Source organism: Saccopteryx leptura, chromosome 2 (assembly GCF_036850995.1).
Source record: "Saccopteryx leptura isolate mSacLep1 chromosome 2, mSacLep1_pri_phased_curated, whole genome shotgun sequence".
Classification (NCBI taxonomy): Eukaryota; Metazoa; Chordata; class Mammalia; order Chiroptera; family Emballonuridae; genus Saccopteryx; species Saccopteryx leptura.
The window spans coordinates 64,270,314-64,293,917 of NC_089504.1; the positions used below are offsets into that span (position 1 = coordinate 64,270,314).

General features: G+C 39.7%; 1 protein-coding gene across 6 annotated transcripts in view; it reads right to left on the bottom strand.

The window, feature by feature from the left end:
- Window positions 1-23,604, bottom strand: part of SPATA6L (spermatogenesis associated 6 like) — a 62,907-nt gene that overhangs the window by 14,490 nt on the left and 24,813 nt on the right. For 5 of the 6 annotated variants that reach the window (XR_010749212.1, XM_066368082.1, XM_066368083.1 and 2 more), the window contains 6 exons: window positions 16,102-16,226; window positions 13,139-13,216; window positions 9,336-9,575; window positions 4,051-4,153; window positions 1,921-1,955; window positions 938-1,131 (listed from right to left, as the gene is read on the bottom strand). Coding sequence is in view for 5 of the 6 variants with exons in the window: in XM_066368082.1 (XP_066224179.1) it covers window positions 938-1,131; window positions 1,921-1,955; window positions 4,051-4,153; window positions 9,336-9,575; window positions 13,139-13,216; window positions 16,102-16,226 (775 nt within the window). In the remaining variant the exon portion in view is untranslated. The remainder of the gene's footprint in view (window positions 1-937; window positions 1,132-1,920; window positions 1,956-4,050; window positions 4,154-9,335; window positions 9,576-13,138; window positions 13,217-16,101; window positions 16,227-23,604) is intronic. The other variant, XM_066368085.1, reaches the window with a different exon arrangement.

Sequence of the window (23,604 nt, forward strand, 5' to 3'; positions counted from 1 at the left end):
GTGAGGCCATGGAGCCATCCTCAGCACCCAGGACCAACTTGCTTCCCAAGCCATGGCTATGGGAGGGGAAGAGAGAGAGAGAGAGAGAGAGAGAGAATAGAAGGGACAGGGTGAGGTGTAGAGAAGCAGATGGCCGCTTCTCCTGTGTGCCCTGACCGGGAATCAAACCTGGGACATTCACCTGCCAGGCCAATGCTCTACTGTGAGCCAACTGGCCAGGGTCACATATCCTTTATTCAAAACAACTTACTAATATTATCTTTGGTGATACTTCCCTGGAGTTAAGGGATCAACTGTCCTGGTTTGGCTGGGACTAAGGGGTTTCCCCAGAATATGAAACTTTTAGGGTTCAAATTGAAACAGTCCTGGGCAAATCAGATACTTAATTATGTTACTAGGGCATGCAATTTGGAAAATAAAGGTTCCAGTTCTCCATCTCTGGCCTACTCTCTGGACATACATAATCAGTTTTTAAAATTTGTAACAATAATATAAACAAACCAAGAAACCATATCTGGAAAAAAGAAAGAAAATATATGCACATGTTGTTAATACTTATCTTTGGGTGACAGGACTATGGCTGATTGTTTTTCACTCCTTTTTGTTTTTCTGTAATTTCCAACATTTCTATAGTGAACCCTTTTATACTGGTGAAATCAAAAGCTTGAGTTTTAAAATGTATAATATCTAAAAATGGATAAATAGTATCTAGGCCAAGTTAGCTGTCTGTCCCATTCTCAACAAACTTCCTGAAATATGTTTTCCAGGGGCAAGAGAAAAGGCTGAACTTTTACTTTTAGGAAGACCTTGAAAGGAATAGTAACTTTTTATATCAAGGTAAAATTCCTGAGGAAGCTAATGGGTGAAGTGATCTGGCTTTACTTCTGCCAGAACACAAGGCTCTCTTCAAGCAAAGAGACGGGCGCTTACTGCTGACCTTTGTCGGAGAGGCTGGTCCAGAAGAGGGTCCGGAGATCTGGAGTGCCGGGAGGTGGCGAGTGAAGTTTCCAGGTGGAGATCAGCATCCCCTTGTTTATCGTAGCTGGGTGAGGGCTTTCTGAACTTACTTGAATCCAACGGTGATGGTGACTCACTCCTTAAAACAATCAGTTCATCTGGCTCTTTGATAACCTGAGTAACAATGTGCATTATCCCTTAGTTGTAGTTTTGCTTTTGTCTGCTTAAGTCAAAGCTGGAGTGGAACAGGACAAGGAAGAGAACTGGGGGCAAGATGATAGAATACCTACCCCAGGGATCTCCTGCAATAAAAGAAGGGAGGGAGTAGAGAGGACTAGAGACAAAATGCTCAGGAGTGGAGGTTGAGGAAAGATAACTAAAATTCTATCATGTTATCATACATTAACAAGCCAAAATAAATTCATGCTTTAAACTTTGATTTTTGAGGACTGGGGATTACTGGGTTTGGGAAAGATGTAATTTTTTTTTAAGATATAATTTTTAAACAAAATATTTAAATGCTCTAGCATAAGAAGCAGAGTATACACCATTTTCTTTGCATATATCTATTCTCATGTTGTAATGAAGAACTTTGCCTCTTCACCTTGACAAATCAATCCAACTTCAAGAACAAGTGATTTGCCACCTCTATGTATAAAATTATTCGGTTAGAGAAAAAGCAATAAAAATCCTACTGATAAAGTAGGTATTGGGCCTGCATACACTGGGCCTCACTAGTGATTCATCCTACAAATGACAGAAGTGTTTATGAGGGGAGCCTAAACTAAAGCAAAGCAAAGCAGACACTGAGCCTGGGCACCTCTTAACTCCAGGTAAACTACAGCAATTCCATAAGCAGCACTAGCCAGAACTATACTTTTCACCACTCGTTGGGAGAGCACAGTAATTTGGCATTAGATAGCTGGAAATAAATCCTCTTACAAATGCTATTTCTAAAATTACCTTTACGTTGGCTGCAAGGCTGTCAAGAGAAGAAGCTAGAAGAAAGAGGAACAGGTGATTCAATGACTCACTATTACCAGTTACCCCTAAAACTGCTGTTACGTTTATTCCACAGCAGTCAAAAATATTACACCATGAATGAATTATTAAAGAACTTAAATGCTCCCTTGTAAATTACACAATCACTTTTAAGTCTCCCTGGAGTCACAGCAATTCTATGAATTTTTCTGTCCTCTTGAGGTCAGCAATGAGGTTATATTATTAATGACCGCTCATATAGATATGGGAAGGGTAAGAGAGAATCTAAAGTGAAGCAAAAAGTTCAGTAACCCTTAAGCAGCCTGGAAAACTCAAATTTGCCCAAGTGCCCAGAGCCTAACAGAAAGCCACATGGTTCAAATATAAAATTCATATACTCAGCCCCTTCTGCCATTCCCTTTATATTTAATTTTCATGGACTCCTATTTATGCAGAAACTCTTGAGGATACTTGTCCAAGGTAGACATAAATGATAAATTGAGGCAATGAGTAAGAACTTGCAGAAATATGAAGTAGCAAAAATGTAAATCATATCATTACCCTAAATACTCATTATAAGTAAGACCTAATGCCAGAGAATGGTAAGAATGACTAAAAAGTAATAAATTAATACCCATAGACAAAACCAAGACTAAATTAGATTTTTTTCAGGTTGAGGAAAAAAATGCTTCTGAAATGCACATTTGCAAGGCTATGCTAAGGCTACCAAGGCTTCTCCCAGTGTGACTGGTGCGTACGCAGTGAGTGTCAAGGGGCTTTTCCTGGACTGCTGGTTCCCCTTGTGCCACTGGCATAAAAGGGAATTTTAAAGCCTGGAGATTGCCACGTCCTCTTGGCATGCACGTATGTATCCCTTTTGTCCCAAAAGCTCTCTCTCCCAGCTGAGCAGGGAATGGGCGACAGCCACAAACGTGCCCTGTAGTCCCCTTGCTCCTGATTTTGAGCGCTCCCTTCCACAGGGTGCTTGCCTTTGTTCCTCCGCTTCTCAAAGTGCAATCTATGGACCAACAGCATTAGCATCACCTGGAAGCTTGTTAGAGAAGAAAGATCACAGGCCCCACCCCAGCCCTACTGAATCAGACTCTGCAGTTTAACAAGACCCCAAGGTGATTCAAATGCACACTCAAATTTGGGCAGCACTGCTTTATTCTACCTTAGGCCTGGATAAATGAGCTCATAGGTAACCTAAGCAAAGGTCTGGCTTGGAAGCTACAGGATCTGAGCCCAGAGGTCTCAATGTCTTCTCTAAATGTAGGTTTGCCAAAAACTTGGTTTGTGACCTGTACACATTCTGTAACCTGTCTGGAACCTTAGTTCTCCACCTGCCAAGATTAAGAAAAGATAAAGGCTGAAATCAATGTGATGTATGAATCCTATCGTAATTGGGCCAGCATTAAGTCCAACTTGTTCTCTCCAGGAAAGGATATTTGCTGTTGCTTGATTTCACAGTAATAGGGAAGACAGTCCTGCTTTTATAGGCTACCCTGCTGATTTTCGATCCAAAGGACTTAAATTAAATGTCAGAGGTGATAAAGCACTTTTTATGTCAAATTGTACTCTGTCTTTGGTTAGCTGCAGTTGAACAGTCACCATGATCCAAGAACACTGGCTTGAGTTACCATAAGAGACTGTGCAGCCCTTTTAAAGTATATACCTTTAAACCTAAGTCAGGGAACCCTGTGTCAGGGAGGGTGCAGGTCCAGTCCTGCTCTTTCCCATTCAGAGAAATGGCGAGTCATATTTTATTGGCTACCACTGGTGCCTTTGGAAGGAGTTCACACCAGAACAAGCTGCTCCCTGCTTTTCTAGCCAAGCCAGGAAGTAAACGCAACCAGAGCACACATGGTGACCCAGTGACCACACTACTCAGAGCAGTCTTCTTCCATAGCTGGGGGAACACCGGAGCAGTTTCACAGCTGACCCTGCTCCATGGGAATGCCTTCCCTGGAAACCGCACAGCTGGAGACTACTTGAAAATTAAACCCCAAGTTTCCAAAGACACTGTGATTCCACAGAATGAAACGAGGTTTGGACATAGTATGCATTTGTTCCCAGAGGGAAATGTATAGGAGTAACAAGGAACTTGAGTACCTCTTTGTATTGTAAAGGGAAAGTCTGAAAACTTAGATTTTCTTCTAGACTTCAGGGAATGATGCTCTGAAATATTCTCACCAAAGGGTTTGGCACCGTCCACCTGAAAGAAAAGGAAAGAAGTAAGATTTGAATCCACCATAGCTTGTGTTACCCTCTCCATATTACCTGTAGTGTCTTTCTCCCCCTCCGTCATGGGTCATGCAAGTGAGAAAAGGAGGTTGGGACCAAATTAAATCACAGTCTCCATATATGTTAAATGTCATCCTAATAGGGGAAGCTGTTTGTCCCTATCTTCACTGAAGCTAGAACACAAAGAGATGGGCTAAATGTTAGCATGAAGAACTAAAGTTGGACACATGTTATAATCTAACCACTGGTAAGGATCAAGCCCAGGAAAGACCAAGTAAAGTTTATTTTACATTCTTTTAAAATAGGACAGGATCCCAAAGGACTCCACAAAAAGATTACTAGAAACAATAAACCAATACAGTAAGGTCACAGGATACAAAATTAACATACAAAAGTCCATAGCCTTTCTATATGCCAACAATGAAATATTAGAAAACGAACTCAAAAAAATAATCCCCTTCACGATTGCAACAAAAAAAATAAAATACCTAGGAATAAACATAACAAAGAATGTAAAGGACCTATATAAAGAAAACTACAAGGCATTGCTAAGAGAAATAGAAAAAGACACAATGAGATGGGAAAATATTCCTTGTTCTTGGATAGGAAGAATAAATATAATTAAAATGGCCATATTACCCAAAGTAATATATAAATTTAATGCAATTCCCATCAAAATTCCTATGACATTTTTTAAAGAAATGGAACAAAAAATCATCAGATTTATATGGAACTATAAAAAACCCCGAATAGCCAAAGCAATCCTAAGGAAAAAGAATGAAGCTGGGGGCATTACAATACCTGACTTTAAACTATATTATAGGGCCACAATAATCAAAACTGCATGGTATTGGCAGAAAAATAGACACTCAGACCAATGGAACAGAATAGAAATCCCAGAAATAAAACCACATATATATGGTCAAATAATCTGATAAAGGGGCCAACAACACAAAATGGAGAAAAGAAAGCCTCTTCAACAAATGGTGTTGGGAAAACTGGAAAGCCACATGCAAAAGAATGAAACTCGACTACAGCCTGTCCCCGTGTACTAAAATTAATTCAAAATGGATCAAAGACCTAAACATAAGACCTGAAACAATAAAGTACATAGAAGAAGACATAGGTACTAAACTCAGGGATCTGGGTTTTAAAGAACATTTTATGAACTTGACTCCAATGGCAAGAGAAGTGAAGGCAAAGATAAATGAATGGGACTACATCAGAATAAAAAGTTTTTGCTCAGCAAGAGAAACTGATATCAAAATAAACAGACAGCCAACTAAATGGGAAATGATATTTTCAAACAACAGCTCAGATAAGGGCCTAATATCCAAAATTTACAAAGAACTCATAAAACTCAACAACAAACAAACAAACAATCCAATAAAAAAATGGGAAGAGGACATGAACAGACACTTCTCCCAGGAAAAAATACAAATGGCCAACAGATATATGAAAAGATGCTCAGCTTCATTAGTTATTAGAGAAATGCAAATCAAAACGACAATGAGATACCACCTCATACCTGTTAGATTAGCTATTATCAACAAGTCGGGTAATAGCAAATGTTGGAGAGGCTGTGGAGAAAAAGGAACCCTCATACACTGTTGGTGGGAATGTAAAGTAGTACAACCACTATGGAGGAAAGTATGGTGGTTCCTCAAAAAACTGCAAATAGAACTACCTTATGACCCAGCAATCCCTCTACTGGGTATATACCCCAAAACCTCAGAATCATTGATACGTAAAGACACATGTAACCCCATGTTCATAGCAGCACTGTTCACAGTGGCCAAGACATGGAAACAACCAAAAAGCCCTTCAATAGAAGATTGGATAAAGAAGATGTGGCACATATACACTATGGAATACTACTCAGCCATAAGAAATGATGACATTAGATCATTTACAGCAAAATGGTGGGATCTTGATAACATTATACGGAGTGAAATAAGTAAATCAGAAAAAAACAAGAACTACATGATTCCATACATTGGTGGAACATAAAAACGAGACTAACAGACATGGACAAGAGTGTGGTGGTTACCAGGGGTGGGGGGAGGGAGGACGCAGGAGGGAGGGAGGGAGAGAGTTAGGGGGAGGGGGAGGGGCACAGAGAAAACTAGATAGAGGGTGACGGAAGACAATCTGACTCTGGGCGAGGGGTATGCAACATAATTATTGACAAGATAACCTAGACATGTTTTCTTTGAATATATGTACCCTGAATTATTAATGTCATCCCATTAACATTAATAAAAATTTATAAAAAAAAAAAATAGGACAGGGTTCCATGTTCCTAACAGTCTGAACAGTGCTAGACTAGGTGTGGTCCTCCCTGAAGTCAAGGGATTATATGAAGTGACAGTTCAGCCTTCCGCATCCCCTGCCAGTCTGAGTGTCATACCCTTGAAAAAAAGAATAGTGATGATTGTATTATGTTACTTAAGGTGATATTTTCATAAATTGGATAACATGATCTGCAAACAGGTTTAAATACTTAAAACAGGGACTTTGCCAGAATATCTATGACATAGAGTTGCTGGGTTTATTTTATCTTGTTTATTTTTTTTTTTAATTTTAAGAAGATAAGGTTATAATGTTACTCTTCTTTCTACTTGAAGAAATATATTGATTAGAATTTACAGTCTTCACAACATTAGGTCCTCTAAATTTTAATGCTTCTACTTAAAGAAATACCAGCCTGACCAGGCAGTGGTGCAGTGGATAGAGTGTCGGACTGGGATGCAGAGGACCCAGGTTCGAGATCCCGAGGTCGCCAGCTTGAGCGCGGGCTCATATGGTTTGAGCAAAAGCTCACCAGCTTGGACACAAGGTCGCTGGCTCGAGCAAGGGGTTACTTGGTCTGCTGAAGGCCCGTGGTCAAGGCACCTATGAGAAAGCAATCAGTGAACAACTAAGGTGTTGCAACACGCAACGAAAAACTAATAATTGATGCTTCTCATCTCTCTATTCCTGTCTGTCTGTCCCTGTCTATCCCTCTCTCTGACTCTCTCTGTCTCTGTTAAAAAAAAGAAATACCAGATATCAGAAAATCTGGCTAAGTTAAAGAGAACACATACAGCACTTAGAAAAGAGCTTTGCACAAAAAGGCAAGAATTAGGTAATAAAACTTGCCTCATATTTATTTTATTTAACAAAGAAACCTACCTAAATCTTAAGGTTATTTATGCCGTAACAGCATAGACTAAAGTTGTATTTTACAAAAATTTATTTCAAATGAAATAAATCCAACGGTCCAATAAACTCAATTCAACAATATTTTTATGATGTCATGTTTAAAAATTGTTTGCTAGATTTTTGCCATTTTTACCCAAGTCACCATGGAGAAAACAGCTGTTCTGTAGTCTCTAGCCAAAGAACATTTCCATACTACCTAAAAACCACTATATATAAGGTCATCTCAGTAACACCATGACTTTGGAGTTTACCATGCTTCATACCTGATGTCAAATACACAGACATCATCAAAAGCAACTTCAAGTCAAATTATCAATTTGACAATAATATCAATAGCTAACTACAGGAGTTATAAGAGCTACTGGAGAGTAAGTCATGAACTAGCACATGGAATGATGTCAATAAAGAATATGAATTAGCCTGACCAGGCGGTGGCACAGTGGATAGAGCGTCAGACTGGGATGCGGAAGACCCAGGTTCGAGACCCCGAGGTCGCCAGCTTGAGCGCGGGCTCATCTGGTTTGAGCAAAAAGCCCACCAGCTTGAACCCAAGGTCGCTGCCTCCAGCAAGGGGTTACTTGGTCTGCTGGAGGCCCACGGTCAAGGCACATATGAGAAGGCAATCAATGAACAACTAAGGTGTTGCAACGCACAATGAAAAACTAATGATTGATGCTTCTCATCTCTCTCCATTCCTGTCTGTCTGTCCCTGCTTATCCCTCTCTCTGACTCACTCTCTGTCTCTGTAATAAATAAATAAACAAATAAAAAATTAAAAAAAAAAAAAAAAAGAATATGAATTAATATCGGAAATGTTTTTAATGTAATATTAACTATATATTGAGAAACTAATCTCTAGATAACTACAAGTTGTGGAAAAAAAGCCTATGAATGTAAAAAAGGTAAAATAAAATGCATTAAATTATATTTTTATTTTTATTATGCTAGTGAGCCTATGGGTAATTTTTTTGAACATTTCTATAATTTCCTTACTTCTACAGTAATAAAAAAATATAAAGAAACTAAAAGAACTAGTGTAATTAAATTTGGCCACTACTCCCTACGGGGTAAAAATCTAAGATAAATTGCCCTGGCCGGTTGGCTCAGTGATAAAGCATCGGCCTGGTGTGTGGAAGTCCTGGGTTTGATTCCCGGTCAGGGCACACAGGAGAAGCAACCATCTGTTTCTCTACTGCTCCCCTCCCTCTTCCCTTCCTACAGCCATGGCTCAAATGATTCTAACAAAGTTGGCCCCAGGCACTGAGGATGGCTCCTTGGCCTCGCCTCAGGCACTAAAATAGCTTAGTTGCTGAACAATGGAGCAGCAGCCCAGAGGGACAGAGCATCGCCTAGTAGGGGGCCTGCCAGGTGTATCCTGGTCAGGGTGTATGTGGGAGTGTGTCTCTGCCTCCTTGCCTCTCACTTAAAAAAAAAAAAAAAATCTAAGATAAATTTAATCAAGAGCATTGACTCTGTCATGTCATATCATTGCTCCTTCCTGCAGGTACATTTCCCTTGCTCTTTAAAGTATGGCCAATGAGCAACAACCTCATTATTAAAAAAAAATACTCAGTTTTCTTTAAAACTGATGAAGCTTTAGTTTTGGATACAGAGGATATGCCAGCTTTTATTATGCTGCTTCTGTCAGTTTGCTCAGTTTTCTAGACAATGGTGGGTTGCCATATGTAGACATCACTTTCTTAATAATTTTCCAAAATTAGTAATAGGAATGGCTGACATTTACTGAGCAAGTCCTCTGTATGAGATATCTTTCTAGGAGCTTCCTGAACATGACTCCAGGAGGATAACATAATTTAATCATTGTTATTTTTCAGTTTGAATTCCCTCTCAATATTCTCAACTATTCTTATGACCCAAACTTCCTGTATTCCAACCTTATTCACACCTTCACTGCTCCGCAGAATTCTGAAAAATAAATTTAGCCTCACATGTCTAACTACAAATGGAGGTTTGCTCTCCCTGGAGATTCTGAAATTATTTCCAAGGTTCAATTGAGCTGGCTGGTTCTGGAAGAAGCGCCTGGCAGAATATGGAGAGGGCGCCCGGGATGGCATGCTTCGGGGCAATCTGTTGAGATTCCTTTCCCTTGGCTTCGCATGTGTATTATTTAAGGGGCATTTTGTTCCATATGATGTAGATAAAGGCCTTCGTGACTTGTATCTTTCTTCCTGAAACCAAAAACAAACTTTTAAAAACAAAAATTGGGGGGGGGGGGGGAAGAAAATTCAACCAGAATATAACTATTTAATTGAACTTTATTCAACTAAGGTAGATTTGAACATCTCAGATTTATAAAACACAAATTCAAGGAAAGGCATTTCTCTACTTAATTTTTCTTCAGTTCAGCTCAACATCACTAGTATTTATAACTTGCTAGTATGTTTCAATTAATAAGTGAGGTTTATTTGTACTAAGAGACAGATGAAAAATAATAACAGGGAGGTTTATTTGTATTAGGAGACAGACACTTCTTCCAGTTACAGATGGATGATTGATTGATATAAAGATATTAAGAGATTGAGATTGGCCCTGGCCGGTTGGCTCAGTGGTAGAGCGTCGGCCTGGCGTGCAGGAGTCCCGGGTTCGATTCCTGGCCAGGGCACACAGGAGAAGCGCCTATCTGCTTCTCCACCCTTCCCCCTCTCCTTCCTCTCTGTCTCTCTCTTCCTCTCCTGCAGCCAAGGCTCCATTGGAGCAAAGATGGCCTGGGTGCTGAGGATGGCTCTGTGGCCTCTGCCTCAGGCGCTGGAATGGCTCTGGTTGCAACAGAGCAATGCCCCAGATGGGCAGAGCATCGCCCCCTGGTGGGCGTGCCGGGTGGATCCTGGTCGGGCGCATGCGGGAATCTGTCTGACTGCCTCCCCCGTTTCCAGCTTCAGAAAAATGCAAGAAAAAAAAAAGAGATCGAGGTTGAGAGAGAGAATTTGGCATATAAACAACTTCGCTTCAATCAATTTATTATAAGGAAATAATTACGGCTATGTGTTCAGCTAAAAAAAAAATTCTTATAACAGTTCAAAAATGAGAAGCAATTATTTTGATGAGTGTGGAGTAAGCAATCACTTCTCAGCTCCAAACCCACCTTCCTATATTCAGTTTTATGATAGAGGGTTGGCACTCTGCAAACCCCTCTGCTTTTCCAGCTAGCCTAGTAGGCTCTCTCTACTGCTAGAGGAGGACTGCAAGACTGAACCAGGAAGACAGAACTGGACCCTTCCAGATTTGCATTCTATTACTGTCGGCATCACCTCAGCACCCATTCTTCACTTGGCAAAAGCAAATGGTTCCAGTTGATAGTCCCCCTCACTCCAATGATCCCAAAACTAGCCTCCTTGTGCCCCCCTCAGACATACCAGGACTCAGAGAGTCAAGTCTAGCCCCACAGGATCTAAGGCACCAGTAATGGCAGTGTCCCTCCTTAGAGGTCTGGGTTCCAGCTCATCCAAGTCCTACCTCTGAACTCCTGAGGAAACCACCCAGGAGGCAGGCAGCCTTCCCAAGGGTCCCTCTGCTCTAGGATCCCCTTTCTATCGGGTCTTTTCCTCAAGCTTCTATGCTCTTGAGGACCAGATGTCTTTCCTTTGTTTCCTCAGCCCCAGGGGTGGGAGCTGCTGCTGCTGCTGCTGCAGTCACTGTCTCCATCATTTCAGTGCTCCCCTTCTGCCTCTCAGCACCCCAACCCCAAATTAGCCTTTTATTTTTTACATGAAATCTTTCTGTTAAAATAATGTGTGGTTTGTTTCCTGGCTGGACTGTAATATATCAGTTAAGTGCCTAACAAGAAAACGATTGGCCAAATTATGGTACTACTATGCAATGACATACAATGAAGCCATAAAAATCTGGTATTAAAGTACTTAAGGACATGAGAACACAGTCATGGCATAGTAAGTGAAAACAGAAGGGTCCAAAATAATGTGCAGTGTAGTATGATCCCAAACTTTTAAAATAAAAGTGTGTGTGTTGCACCTGACCAGGCGGTGGCACAGGATCATGGGACTGGGATGCGGAGGACCCAGGTTCAAGACCCTGAGGTTGACAGCTTGAGCGCGGGCTCATCTGGTTTGAGCAAAGCTCACCAGCTTGGACCCAAGGTCGCTGGCTCAAGCAAGCGGTTACTCGGTCTGCTGTAGACCCACCGCCAAGGCACATATGAGAAAGCAAGCAATGAACAACTAAGGTGTCGCAACAAAAAACTAATGATTGATGCTTCTCATCTCTCTGCGTTCCTGTCTGTTTGTCCCTATCTATCCCTCTCTCTGACTCTCTCTCCGTCTCTGTAATAAAAAAGTGGGTGTGTTGCATAGAAGAATATACTCAAAAAAATTAGTCATGCTCATATCTCAATAGGAAGAATGACATAATTTTTATTTTAATATCTTTTTTGCTTATCGTATTTTCTAATCTTCTAAAATAAAAGGGATACTCTTGCTATGAGAAAAAAATAAAAGATATTACCTTTAAAAGTTAAGACTTGAAAGATATGTATTAGGATGCTTTAAAGAAAATAGACTGAAAAAATCACTGTACACATAACAAGCAGATTGGAGAAAATAGTGGGTAAAGGAAAAGTAAAATGCAGCTAATTTCTTCTTTAAAATTAATCGTAATAATTAATAATTATTATGTAATAATATTAATAATCAGTAATAGAATTAATCATTATTATTATTATATGAGTTATAATACCTCAAGGATTGATGGATTAGCACAGACCCTTGTCCTTCCGTACCCACAGCCCACATTTTCAAGGTCTTTTCAAGGATCAGGCAAAATTTAGGATGACAAGCAAAGTATTTAAAGAAGCTTTCCAAGTTACACTCATTCACTATCTATACTGTTCTAAAAAAAAACTGTAAATGATTACAAAATTGTGTACAATAAGGTAAAAGAAATACAGAAAGAAACCAGGGTGAGGGGGAAGTTAGGGCTGAAATAGAGGCTCATGGATGCCCCAAGGCCCTTTACAGTTACCAAAGATGGCCCACAAATACAACTCAGAGCTTCAGCCTCAGCACAAGAAGGAAACATTATTGTTCATAAGATTAAAAGTCATAGAACAATAACCAAAAAAGCTAACTAGTTTATATGCTGACATATCAAACTTGTGATCTTAGCCCTGGCCGGTTTGCTCAGTGGTAGAGCGTCGGCCTGGCGTGCGGAAGTCCCGGGTTCGATTCCCAGCCAGGGCACACAGGAGAGGTGCCCATCTGCTTCTCCACCCCTCCCCCTCTCCTTCCTCTCTGTCTCTCTCTTCCCCTCCCACAGCCGAGGCTCCATTGGAGCAAAAGATGGCCCGGGCGCTGGGGATGGCTCCTTGGCCTCTGTCCCAGGCGCTAGAGTGGCTCTGGTCATGACAGAGCGACGCCCCCAGATGGGCAGAGCATCGCCCCCTGGTGGGCGCGCCGGGTGGATCCTGGTCGGGCGCATGCGGGAGTCTGTCTGACTGCCTCCCCGTATCCAGCTTCAGAAAAATACAAACTTGTGATCTTAGCTCCAGATCATTCTGCTCCACCAACTATACCATGACCAGTATGTGCATGTGCCAAAATGCTCACTGTGATGGGACAGGCTGAGCAGATACTGTGGTTTGAATACAGACAGTCAAATCTAGGTGCAGACCTCCGCGTTTCTAGTTATCTAGTTGCATCTAAACTTGGTAAACAGAGTTCTTTAAATTTGTGGGGACAATTTCTGACATTTCTATTACTAGCTTCCTGATTATACTTACAAGAAATCTGTTTCTATGCAAAAGCACAATTTCTCTGATGGCTGTCCTCGTAGAAAACTCTATTTTGGGAGCAATGCCCTAGAAACAAACAGCATAAAAGACTCAAATAAAATGATTGAAAACAGGTTGTTGGCCCATTGCATCCTAACCTAAAATCATGCAAGATTCCAACTGCTCTTTTGTGTGGTTGGCATAATCCACAAGCAGTATCTAAAGCAATGGTTTTCAACTGCCAGTCTGTAGACCAGTGCCAGTCCTCCAGAAATTTCATGCCGGTCTATGAAAGTTAACCACCCTGATGCTATATGAAAATTACAGACCCTAAGCCTGGCACTGGTCGGTGGACCAACAGTTGAAAAACACTGATCTAAAATATACACATAAACATATATACACAATGAAATACTATTCAGCCTTAAAGAAAGAAGGACATCTTACCATTATCAACAACACAGAAGAACCTGGAGGACATTATTCTAAGTGAAATAAGCCAGACACCAAAAGATAAATACTACATGATCTCACTTATGTGTGGAATCTAAATAGTCAAACTCATAGAGGCAGAAAGTAGAAAGCCAGTTGCCAGGGGCTGGAGGATGGGGGAAATGGGTAGATGTTGGTCAAAGGTACAAAGTTTCAGTTATGCAAGCTGAATAAATTCTGGAGATCTAATGTACAGCAAAGTGACTACAGTTTACAATACTATATTGAATATTTAAAATTTCTAAGCGGGTAGACCTTAAGTGTTCTCACCACAAAAGAAAATGGTAAGTAGCGACAGTAAGTGATGAATATGTTAATTAGTTTGATTGTGACAATTATTTCAGTGTAGATATATATAAAGACATCAAGTTGTACACCTTAAATGTATACAATTTTATGTGTCAATTATACACTAATAGAGATGAAAAATAAAATATAATATATACATAATAAAATAGCTACTCACAGAAATTGTATCATGTGCCAAGCCCTGACCTAAATGTTTTGCATATAGTAACTCATCTAATTCTCAAAACAACCCCACTAGGTGGGTCATAATAGTATTTCTATTTTGTAGAGGAGGAAACTAAGACATAAAGAGTTAGAATAACTTGTCCACCTAGTGGTGGCAGAGCTGGTAATTAAACCCAGGCATTCTAGCCCCTGTGTCCAAACATTTCGCTACCCCATCTATTTAAAACATTGGACCATGCAATTGAATGAGATTACCTAGAGAAAATGATGGATAGGAGTTCTCTTTCCCTATCTACTTGCTTTGAAAAACTCACTTTATATCTTATACTAAGTATTTATGTTCACTTGTTCTATTTCCAAACTCTTCATTTTGTTGCATTGATTGATCATTCCATTTTGCTCAGTATCATATTGTCTAAAATATTGGAAAATATATATATTTCAGATCAGATCTGTCCAATGTCACACAGCTGGGGATTGGTAGAGTCAGTATTTGTAACTGTCAGACAGCAAAGTCTATGTTCTTTCCATTATCCCATGCTACCTCCTCAGCAGGGGAACGGGGGGAGGGGCACGTGGATCAACTATTCAGCTTGTTTCCTGTACATTCATTCATTCCTATGTACATTCATTCCTGGGCATTCATCTTGTCTACAAAACAAGAATTGATCCTCTACTCTTAAAGCATGAGGATCTTTCCCTGCAGTTTTAAAGCCCTTTCTCTCATGATTACCTGCAGTTATGAATAACTATAAGTACAAGTTCCTATAGGTTCTTCTTCCTACTTATGTTCATCAAGTTAAACAGAGATAACACTTGGAGAACTATAAGAGGCTGTGTTTCTCCTTTTCTTGGTACTTAGCTAGATACTAGCCCAATGTTTATAGATCACTTTTATTTAATAGAAAACTTAAGCAAATCAAAGTTAATATAAAGCAGATTCCCCACCTGATTCTCACCAATTTTTATCCCTTTAGCTTCTGTAGAGCAAAATTCCAATAACTCAAAATAATAAAGGCAAGTATCTCACAGTACCATGGATATAAATGATACAAAAAAATTTTCTGATAAAAAATAGTGTCAGTGATATTCACTAAACCCTCAAAGATGATGGAGGACTTCAAGTTACGATAATAAAGAATGCTGATTAGAACAACTTTTGATGAATGTTTACTGTTTGAAATATTAGAACAAGAAGTTCTGTCATTATAAACATCATAGGAATAGAGGTCCTGCATATTATCTGTTCCTCACAGTACTCTCAACAAAATGGAGATAAATTTATTAAATTATAATAATAGTGATTCAGTAATAGAAAAGTTCAGCATTAAATATGCTTATTATAATTTACAAAGAGGTCATCCTAGTATAATAAAAGTCAAGAAAATTGTCCCAGTTGCTGCAGATTTAGAAATTATCACAGAAGCATCAAAATGAATACTTTGAATATGGGTTCAGATCATGTTCTCAGATTATCAACTGAATAACTGGCTTAGCTTTTAAGATTCTCCATTAGCATCAGTCTGTGAACCTCTGTCAGTTTCCCCTCTACTAAGTGGAGACCATAACATCTGCCTTGGCTGACTTGAGAAATGTTATGAAGAAAATAAGATATATGAAAAGCTGGGAGTGCAAAATAAATAAGAGGTAGCATTATTACTATTACTGCCCTGTTTTATTATTATTAAAACAATATTAAATAAATGGATGCCAAATCTTTCAGTTAATCTACATTAAGAGGAGGTTAGAAAGTTATCCTTTTAATACTGACATGACAGTGTAAAACATGGCAATGACGTAGCCAGTTAGGTAAGACACCCAGCTCTCAGAATCGGTATAATTTGGCAGTCTGAATGAGGCATCTAAACAGGACTGCTAAATAGCATAACAGGGGTACTGACCAAGATGAAGTGATCAATCCAAGAGCAAGCCCTATCAGGAATAAAATGTTCAGGTCCCAAGAATTTCTCTTCCAACAGAAGGCCAGCAGGGCACAGCTCACTTACTGGAAACCCCACAGCTGTTTTCATGAGCACCTCCCTACACATCCCAAGGTTCGAAGGTGTCAGCTTGGGCTCAGGAAAAAGAAATTCCCGTGTGTTTTCTTCATAGTAGGCCAACTCTTCCCACTCTAGGAAGAAAGAATAAAAGGCATAAGCAGATTTATGTTCTGAAAATGATGTATCTGCAGCCCCAAGTTTAACAAAATAAAAGCTTAGAGAGGTGATGGTGGTGACGGCAGAGATGGCACACAGATAAAAATAGACATTTTGACTGCAGTACCTATTATTCAAGAGGCAGATGAATTTGACTACTTTTTATCTCATGGATAAATTTTAAAAGCCTCCCAAGTCACAACAGAGACAAAACTCTAAAGGGTTGTTCTACAAAACAGAAGAGGAAAATATCTTTCCATCCATCCATCCATCCATCCACCCATCCATTCATTCACCCATCTATTCTTTCCTTCAACAAATGTTTTCTATGGACTCACCAAGGGCCAGCTCCTAGGGATAGAACAGGAACAAGGCAGACAATGCCTGTTCACACAAAAGTTACAGTGCAGACTGGGGTTCAATGTGTTCTGTAATGTGGGGATGCAACGTCCCAAAGGCCCAAAGACCAGCTAGAATTGTGGTTCTCAGCAGCTAACCAGCGGCATTTCCTAAATGTGTGCAGACATTTCATGTGCAGGAGCCAAAAATCCTGCAATGCTCAAAACAATCCTGCACAACTTTATAACATCCTAACAGACATTCTTTCAAGAGAAAAACCATTTTATAACTATCTGCGTCTAGAACCTGTTACATAAAAATAGAATCTCTCATATATATATATATATACATATATATATATATGTATATATATATACACACACACATACAAGTATATGTTTGTTTATTTATTGTTTGCCAGAGAGAGAGAAGGACAGACAGAAAGAGAGATGAGAAGCATCAGCTCTTCACTGCAGCACCATAGCTATTCATTGATTGCTTTCTCATATGTGCCTTGACTGGGGGGGCTCCAGCTCAGCCAGTGACCCCTTGCTCAAGTCAGCAACCTTTGGGCTCAAGCCAGCGACCATGGGTCATGTCTGTGATCCCAGGCTCAAGCTAGGGACCCCGCTCTCAAGCCAGAGAAGTCAGGGTTTTGAATCTGAGTTCTCAGCATCTCAAGCCAATGCTCTATCCATTGCACAAATGCCTGGTCAGGTGCGAACCACTTTTTTTTAAAGAAAAGTTTATTTTATTTTATTTTTTTAATTTTTTATAAGGATTTTATTTATTCATTATAGAGAGGGGAGAGAGAGAGAGAGAGAGAGAAGGGGGGAGGAGCAGAAAACATCAACTCCCATATGTGCCTTGACCAGGCAAGCCCAGGGTTTTGAACCGGCAACCTCAGCGTTTCCAGGTTGACACTTTATCCACTGCGCCACCACAGGTCAGGCAGGTGCAAACCACTTTTTTTGCACAATTTTAAAATACATTGAATGTTCAGGAATGCAGGTACAGTATAAATTAAGAAAAAATTGTAGTTTGCTGTTTGGATTTGTCCTGAGAGTCTTTTGGCATTTTAAAAATCATGTCACATCTAAATACTTTATTATATTCAACATTTACATGTTGATATACATATAATTTTATTTTAAATCACTTTTTTATTTTTCCTATATATTATAGTTCAAATACTGTGATTTGTGTAAGTTGGTTCTATAAACATTTATTTTTTAATGTTTATTTTATTGATTTTAGAGAGAGGAGGGGAGAGAGTAAGAGAGAGACAGGAAAATCAATTTGTTCTTGTATGTGCCTTGACTGGGAATTGAACCAGCAACCTCAGTGCTTCAGGACAATGCTCTAACTAACCAAGCTACCTGGCCAGGGCTGAATATTATTTCAGTATGGTAAAATGCATGCTACAAAATACTCATTACAAAAAGAAGATTTTGGGTCTAATCAGATTGAGAATCAGTAAGCTAAAGGATGAAGAAACAGCCCTGGCCGGATGGCTCAATGGTAGAGTTGGCCCAGTGTATGGATGTCCTGGGTTCGATTCCTGGTCAAGGAACACAGGAGAAGTAACCATCTCCTTCTCCACCCCTTTCCCTCCTTCTTCTCTTCCCCTCCCATAGCCATGGCTCGATTGGTTGGAGAAAGTTGGCCTCCGGCGCTGAGGATGGCTCCATGGCCTCAGCTGCTAAAAAATGGCTGGGTTGCTGAGCAGTGGAGCAGCAGCCCCAGATGGGTAGAGCATTGCCCCCTGGTGGGCTTATGGCTGGATAGCAGTAGGGGCACATGCAAGAGTCTGTCTCTCTGCCTCCCCTCCTCTCACTAAAAATTAAAAGTAAATAAGTAAATAAAGGTTGGAGAAGCTGCCAACTGAGTTCTCCGTATCTACACAGCAGTTGCTACACAAGTGGTTTAGACTGAAAGTGGCCTAATACAGAACAGTGCCAAAATAGTAATGTAGTCAATGTAGTAGAATTACTGTTTGGTGACTGCCATTTTATTAGTGACAGAATTCTAATGAGGAGATATTTTGGGTACATCAACTGTAGAAAATAATTGACCTTACATCAAATAATATAATGGATTCATTTCTTCTTACTTATTCCACTTACTGGGCTCTAGTAAGGATAAATGTGCAAAAAGAATGTATTCTATATTTCTCATTATAATATCATTTCTTTCTCCTCTTCTCCTCTCCTACATGCTCCAGCCAAAATAAACTACCAATGTCCTTCTCTCCTCTGTTATGTACTTGCACAGCTTAGGCTATTCCATCTAAAATGTCTTTTCTTCCTTCCCACCTGTTGAGATCCTATTCATCGTTCAAGTTTCACCTTAAATGTCTTACAGTATATGCAACATAACAGATCCAAATTAGAACTCTTGATTTTGTTCCCCACAAATCACCTCTCCCCTATCTTCCCATCAGAGGAACCAGTACCAGTTGCTCAAGCCAAAAATCTAGGCTTTATTCTTGATTCTTCTCTTTCACTGCTTACATCAATCCATTATCAAGTTCTGTTGACTCTATCTCCAAAATAAATCTAAAAATTGAGCCCCTTTTCTCAACCTTTACAACTATCACCCTGGTCCAAGCCCCCAACACCTCTCTCCTGAACTACTACCTTGACCTTCTAGCTGGTCACCCTGCTTCCATTCTTCCTGCACTCAAATCCACTTTCCACACACTGTGATGCTATAAATACAACAGGTAGAGCCTTTTGCCTCTTCCCTAGGATAGGCATGAGTTCCCCACTTTTGTTGGCCAGAGAGACTTCCTCCATTCAGTGATCTCACAAGTGCAACCTGAAAATGGGAAGTGATGTGACAGTTTCCTCACGCATCACTAGCAACAAAATACAACTTTCTACTGAAGCCTACAGTACACCAGTTAAGAACTTGGGTTCTAGGTTCAGACAGAGCTGTGCTCAAATCCTTGCTTCATTAATTACCAGCTATGTGATTTTGAGCAAATTATGTAAATTCCTTAACTTCAGTTTCCTCTTCAGGAAAATGTAAAACTCATGTACCTGCTTCTTAGGGCTATTGGGAGGACAAAGGACAAACACACATGAAGACCAGAGCACAGAGCCTGCCATTACCTGACATTATCACAATTGCTCCATGTACCCATCCAGCAGCGGTCCCAGCACTACCCTGGTCTCTTTGAATATGATGTGTTTTCAGTAATATGTTCCTGGGGGAGACAAACACCTTGATGCATGGTATGATGCTCTGTACATTGAGAGTTTCCTTTTTCCTTTTACATGTTTTGCCTAGTTCTTGTTACTGCATCCAAAATGACAGCTACTAAATTACTATTCCTATGTTTAGCAAGAATTAAGATGCAAATAAGTGGCCAGAGAATTAACTGGAGATGAACTCATCCACTGTCTTTGGAATCACAGGGATAGAAGAGACAAACAGCATTAGAGAAATAGAAGGCTATGAAGCTTCTCAATTCTGTCTCTCTGGTTTGGTCATTTTCTAGAGATCTAAAGTGCACCCAGTATGAAAATATCAGCACACTGAGGGGGATGTTACAACAAGAGACTAGGTTTTAAATAATAAATAAACACATATACATGCTGAGAAATTCTCATAGGCCAAGTGAAATGTTTGAAAAAACTCCATGTTTTTAATAGGCTAATGGCACAGACAGGAATATAATCAATACGATCAGTGAATAACTTACACCACCAAAAGGAAAGAAATGACACTTTAAGAGAAATAAATTTAATAATAATATTGGTTTAAAAAATATCTAGTATTTGTAGAGCATATCAGAATTGACAGCTAGCTTCCCAATATAGGGTCTAATTTGATTCACTCTTTGCGTATAAGGAAACTGAGTCTCTGAGATTTGAAGACACTTGTCATGATGCCAAATGGCAAAGCAGAAAGTCAAAACCACATTATCCAAGGCAAAAGTTCTTTACTGTCAAGCTCTGAATAAGGAACGAGTGCCCCTAAAATAGCATTTTACAGTTGGACTGAATAATACACCAAAGTAGAGATATTATTTAAGTCCATGAAAGAAAGCATCAAGCTCACTGTCAACTAGGACTATGCTGCCCCCCTGTGTCCATATGCTTTTTCCCATCTTTGTAAACTGAAGAATCAGGGAGGAGTCTATTGCTTTTAAGCCAAATCACTGGACGTCTTTTTTTCTTTCGCAACAAAGCTAAAGGTACAAATCTGAGGTACTTGTATCATTAACTTAATGATCATAATAGGTCTTTTAACTATAATAGCTGTGTTTGAAAGGAATGTGAAAAAATATAAAACACACAAAAAAGTATAAATCAGTAAAGTAACACATATAGCAAAATGAAAAGGCAACAATTCAGTCAATGAAGAATCAGTCCCTATAAACCCAGATGTGGGCCCTGTGACCACAAAGTGCAGTCCCTATGAGACTTCAAGCAAATCCTTTTTACTTTATCATCTAGTATGAAGGACTAGCAGATCAAGAGGGTTTACCACTGCCACTTTTGACTGGTGCTACCTGCGTGACACTAGGAAGTGGCACAGTGGAAGGAATGTATACCCTCAATAACCGTGTTGGACAAATTAATGGATCAGCCTGTAATGCATCTGAAACTGAGAGAATAAATTGTTATTCTGAGTGATTCAAGTATAATTACACTCTGAAGTCGAAGGAATGTAGACAAAATGAAAATTAGTATATAATAAGGCCTCCATTTTTTTGTTTTGTTTTGTTCTTTGTATTTTTCCAAAGTTAGAAGCAGGGAGGCAGTCAAACAGACTCCCACATGCACCCAGCATCCCCACCAGGGGGTGATGCTCTGCCCATCTGGAGCCTTGCTCCGTTGCAGCCGGAGCCATTCTAGCGCCTGAGGCAGAGGCCATGGAGCCATCCTCAGCACCCGGGCCAACTTTGCTCCAATGGAGCCTTGGCTGCAGGAGGGGAAGAGAAAGATAGAGAGGAAGGAGAGGGGGAAGGGTGGAGAAGCAGATGGGCGCGTCTCCTGTGTGCTCTGGCCGTGAATCAAACCCAGGACTTCCACACACTGAGCTGACACTCTACTGCTAAGCCAACTGGCCAGGGCCAAGCCTTCATTTTTTATCAGGTTAACTTTTGAGTTATAACCAGTGTGCATACCCCTAGCTTCAATACTCTTCAATCATCATAGTTTCAAATGATTCTTGCAACCTTTTCAGAGATAGATTTCTGGTCATGTGAAAAATACAAGGCAGACTAAGAAATATAAAATTTTAAAAAGCAAGTTGCAAAATATATAATATATATAACCTAAAATATAATACTAAATATACATATACTAAACACTAGATGTATTTAGTATATACCGGGTTGGACAAAAAGTAGGTTTACAGTAGTGAGTACATGAAATACAGTTTATTCTTGTATTATTTTAATATTACTATTTTCCATATGACCAACTATAAACCTACTTTTGTCCCAACCTGTATATGCATATATATGCATATATGTATTATTTTAGAGTTGGCTGAATATACTAAATGTATTATATATATACTAAATATATCTTAAAAGGTCTAAAAAGATACACAACAAATTGTTAATAGCAATTATTATCAGGGGTTGTTGAATGTGGCTTTTGGCTTCTTATTTTATAAAGTTTATGTTAATTAAAAATTTTATAGTGAGAATATTTAGGTATTGGGTAATATTTTTCAACTCATATAAAATGGGCCTGCTTCTATTTTACTAGCATACTAAAATATAACTTGTCAGCAGTGATTTGTGTTTGAAAATAAAATTGGGTCAAATAAGAGAAAAAAACTTATGGAAAAATAAAACCCTCAATTCCCTGATTTTCACTTTTAGGCTGAAAAACATTGTGAGAATTTCTGAAAAGCAAGTAGGAGACATCACTGATATTCCCTCTGTTATGCCTACCTAAGAAAGTAACGATATATACAAGAGTATCTGTCTATCCATAGAGAATGGGGTTCTTACCTGTTTTCAGAGCCTGCTTCTACCAATGAACCAAGAGGCAAAGAAAAGATCTATAGACTCCTGTCCACTCCACTGGGGCCTTGACCTGCTCCAAGGACAGCCACGGGCAGGGATAGAATCCTCATAAAGGCCTCTGCAGCTACCTCTACTTTAGCTGAGGCATCTGCCAGTGAAATACTGAAAACTTGCTGGGAATCAGTTTACTGTCAGGTTATAAGACATGGCTCAATCTAGTAATTCTATTCTTTGTAAACAAACCAAGAGGGAAAAATATTTTTATAAAGATGTGAAAGGCAGCCCTGGCCAGTGGGCTCAGTGGTAGGTCATCAGCCCAGTGTGTCGATGTCCTGGGTTCAATTCCCAGTCAGGGCACACAGGAGAAGCAACCACCTGCTTCTCCACCCAACCCCCTTCCCTTTCTCTCTTTCTCTCTCTCTTCCTCTCCTGCAGCCATGGCACAATTGGTTCAAGTGCATCGGCTCCAGGCACTGAGGATGGCTCTGTGGAGCTTCCACCTCAGGTGCTAAATATAGCTTCATTGTGAGCATGGCCCCAGATGGTCAGAGCATGCCCAAGACAGGGGTTTCCAGGTGGATCCCCGTGGGGCACATGCAAGAGTCTGTCTATCTCCCCTCCTCTCATTTGGAAAAGAAAGGAAAAAATAGAAGTGAAAGGCAAAAAACTCTAAATGCTCACCAATACCAATTTAAGGATAATTATAACACTACAAAAAAATACATAGATTATTAAAATTTACAAAGTAAACTACAGGTAACAATGTGGAATGGATATGTTCATCAAAATATAAATAAATGTTTTCTCATCATTTCGGGATGCTTTTTAGGACAAGGTAAAACTATGAAGAGTCTTTCATTTGGGGGAAGGGAAAAGGCAAAAATGTATAATTGCAAAGATCAGAAAAGAATTGGAAATGTTTCTGATTTTAGGTATATTCTCTCTCTCTCTCTCTCTCTCTCTCTCTCTCTCTCTCACACACACACACACATACACACACACACACACACACACACACA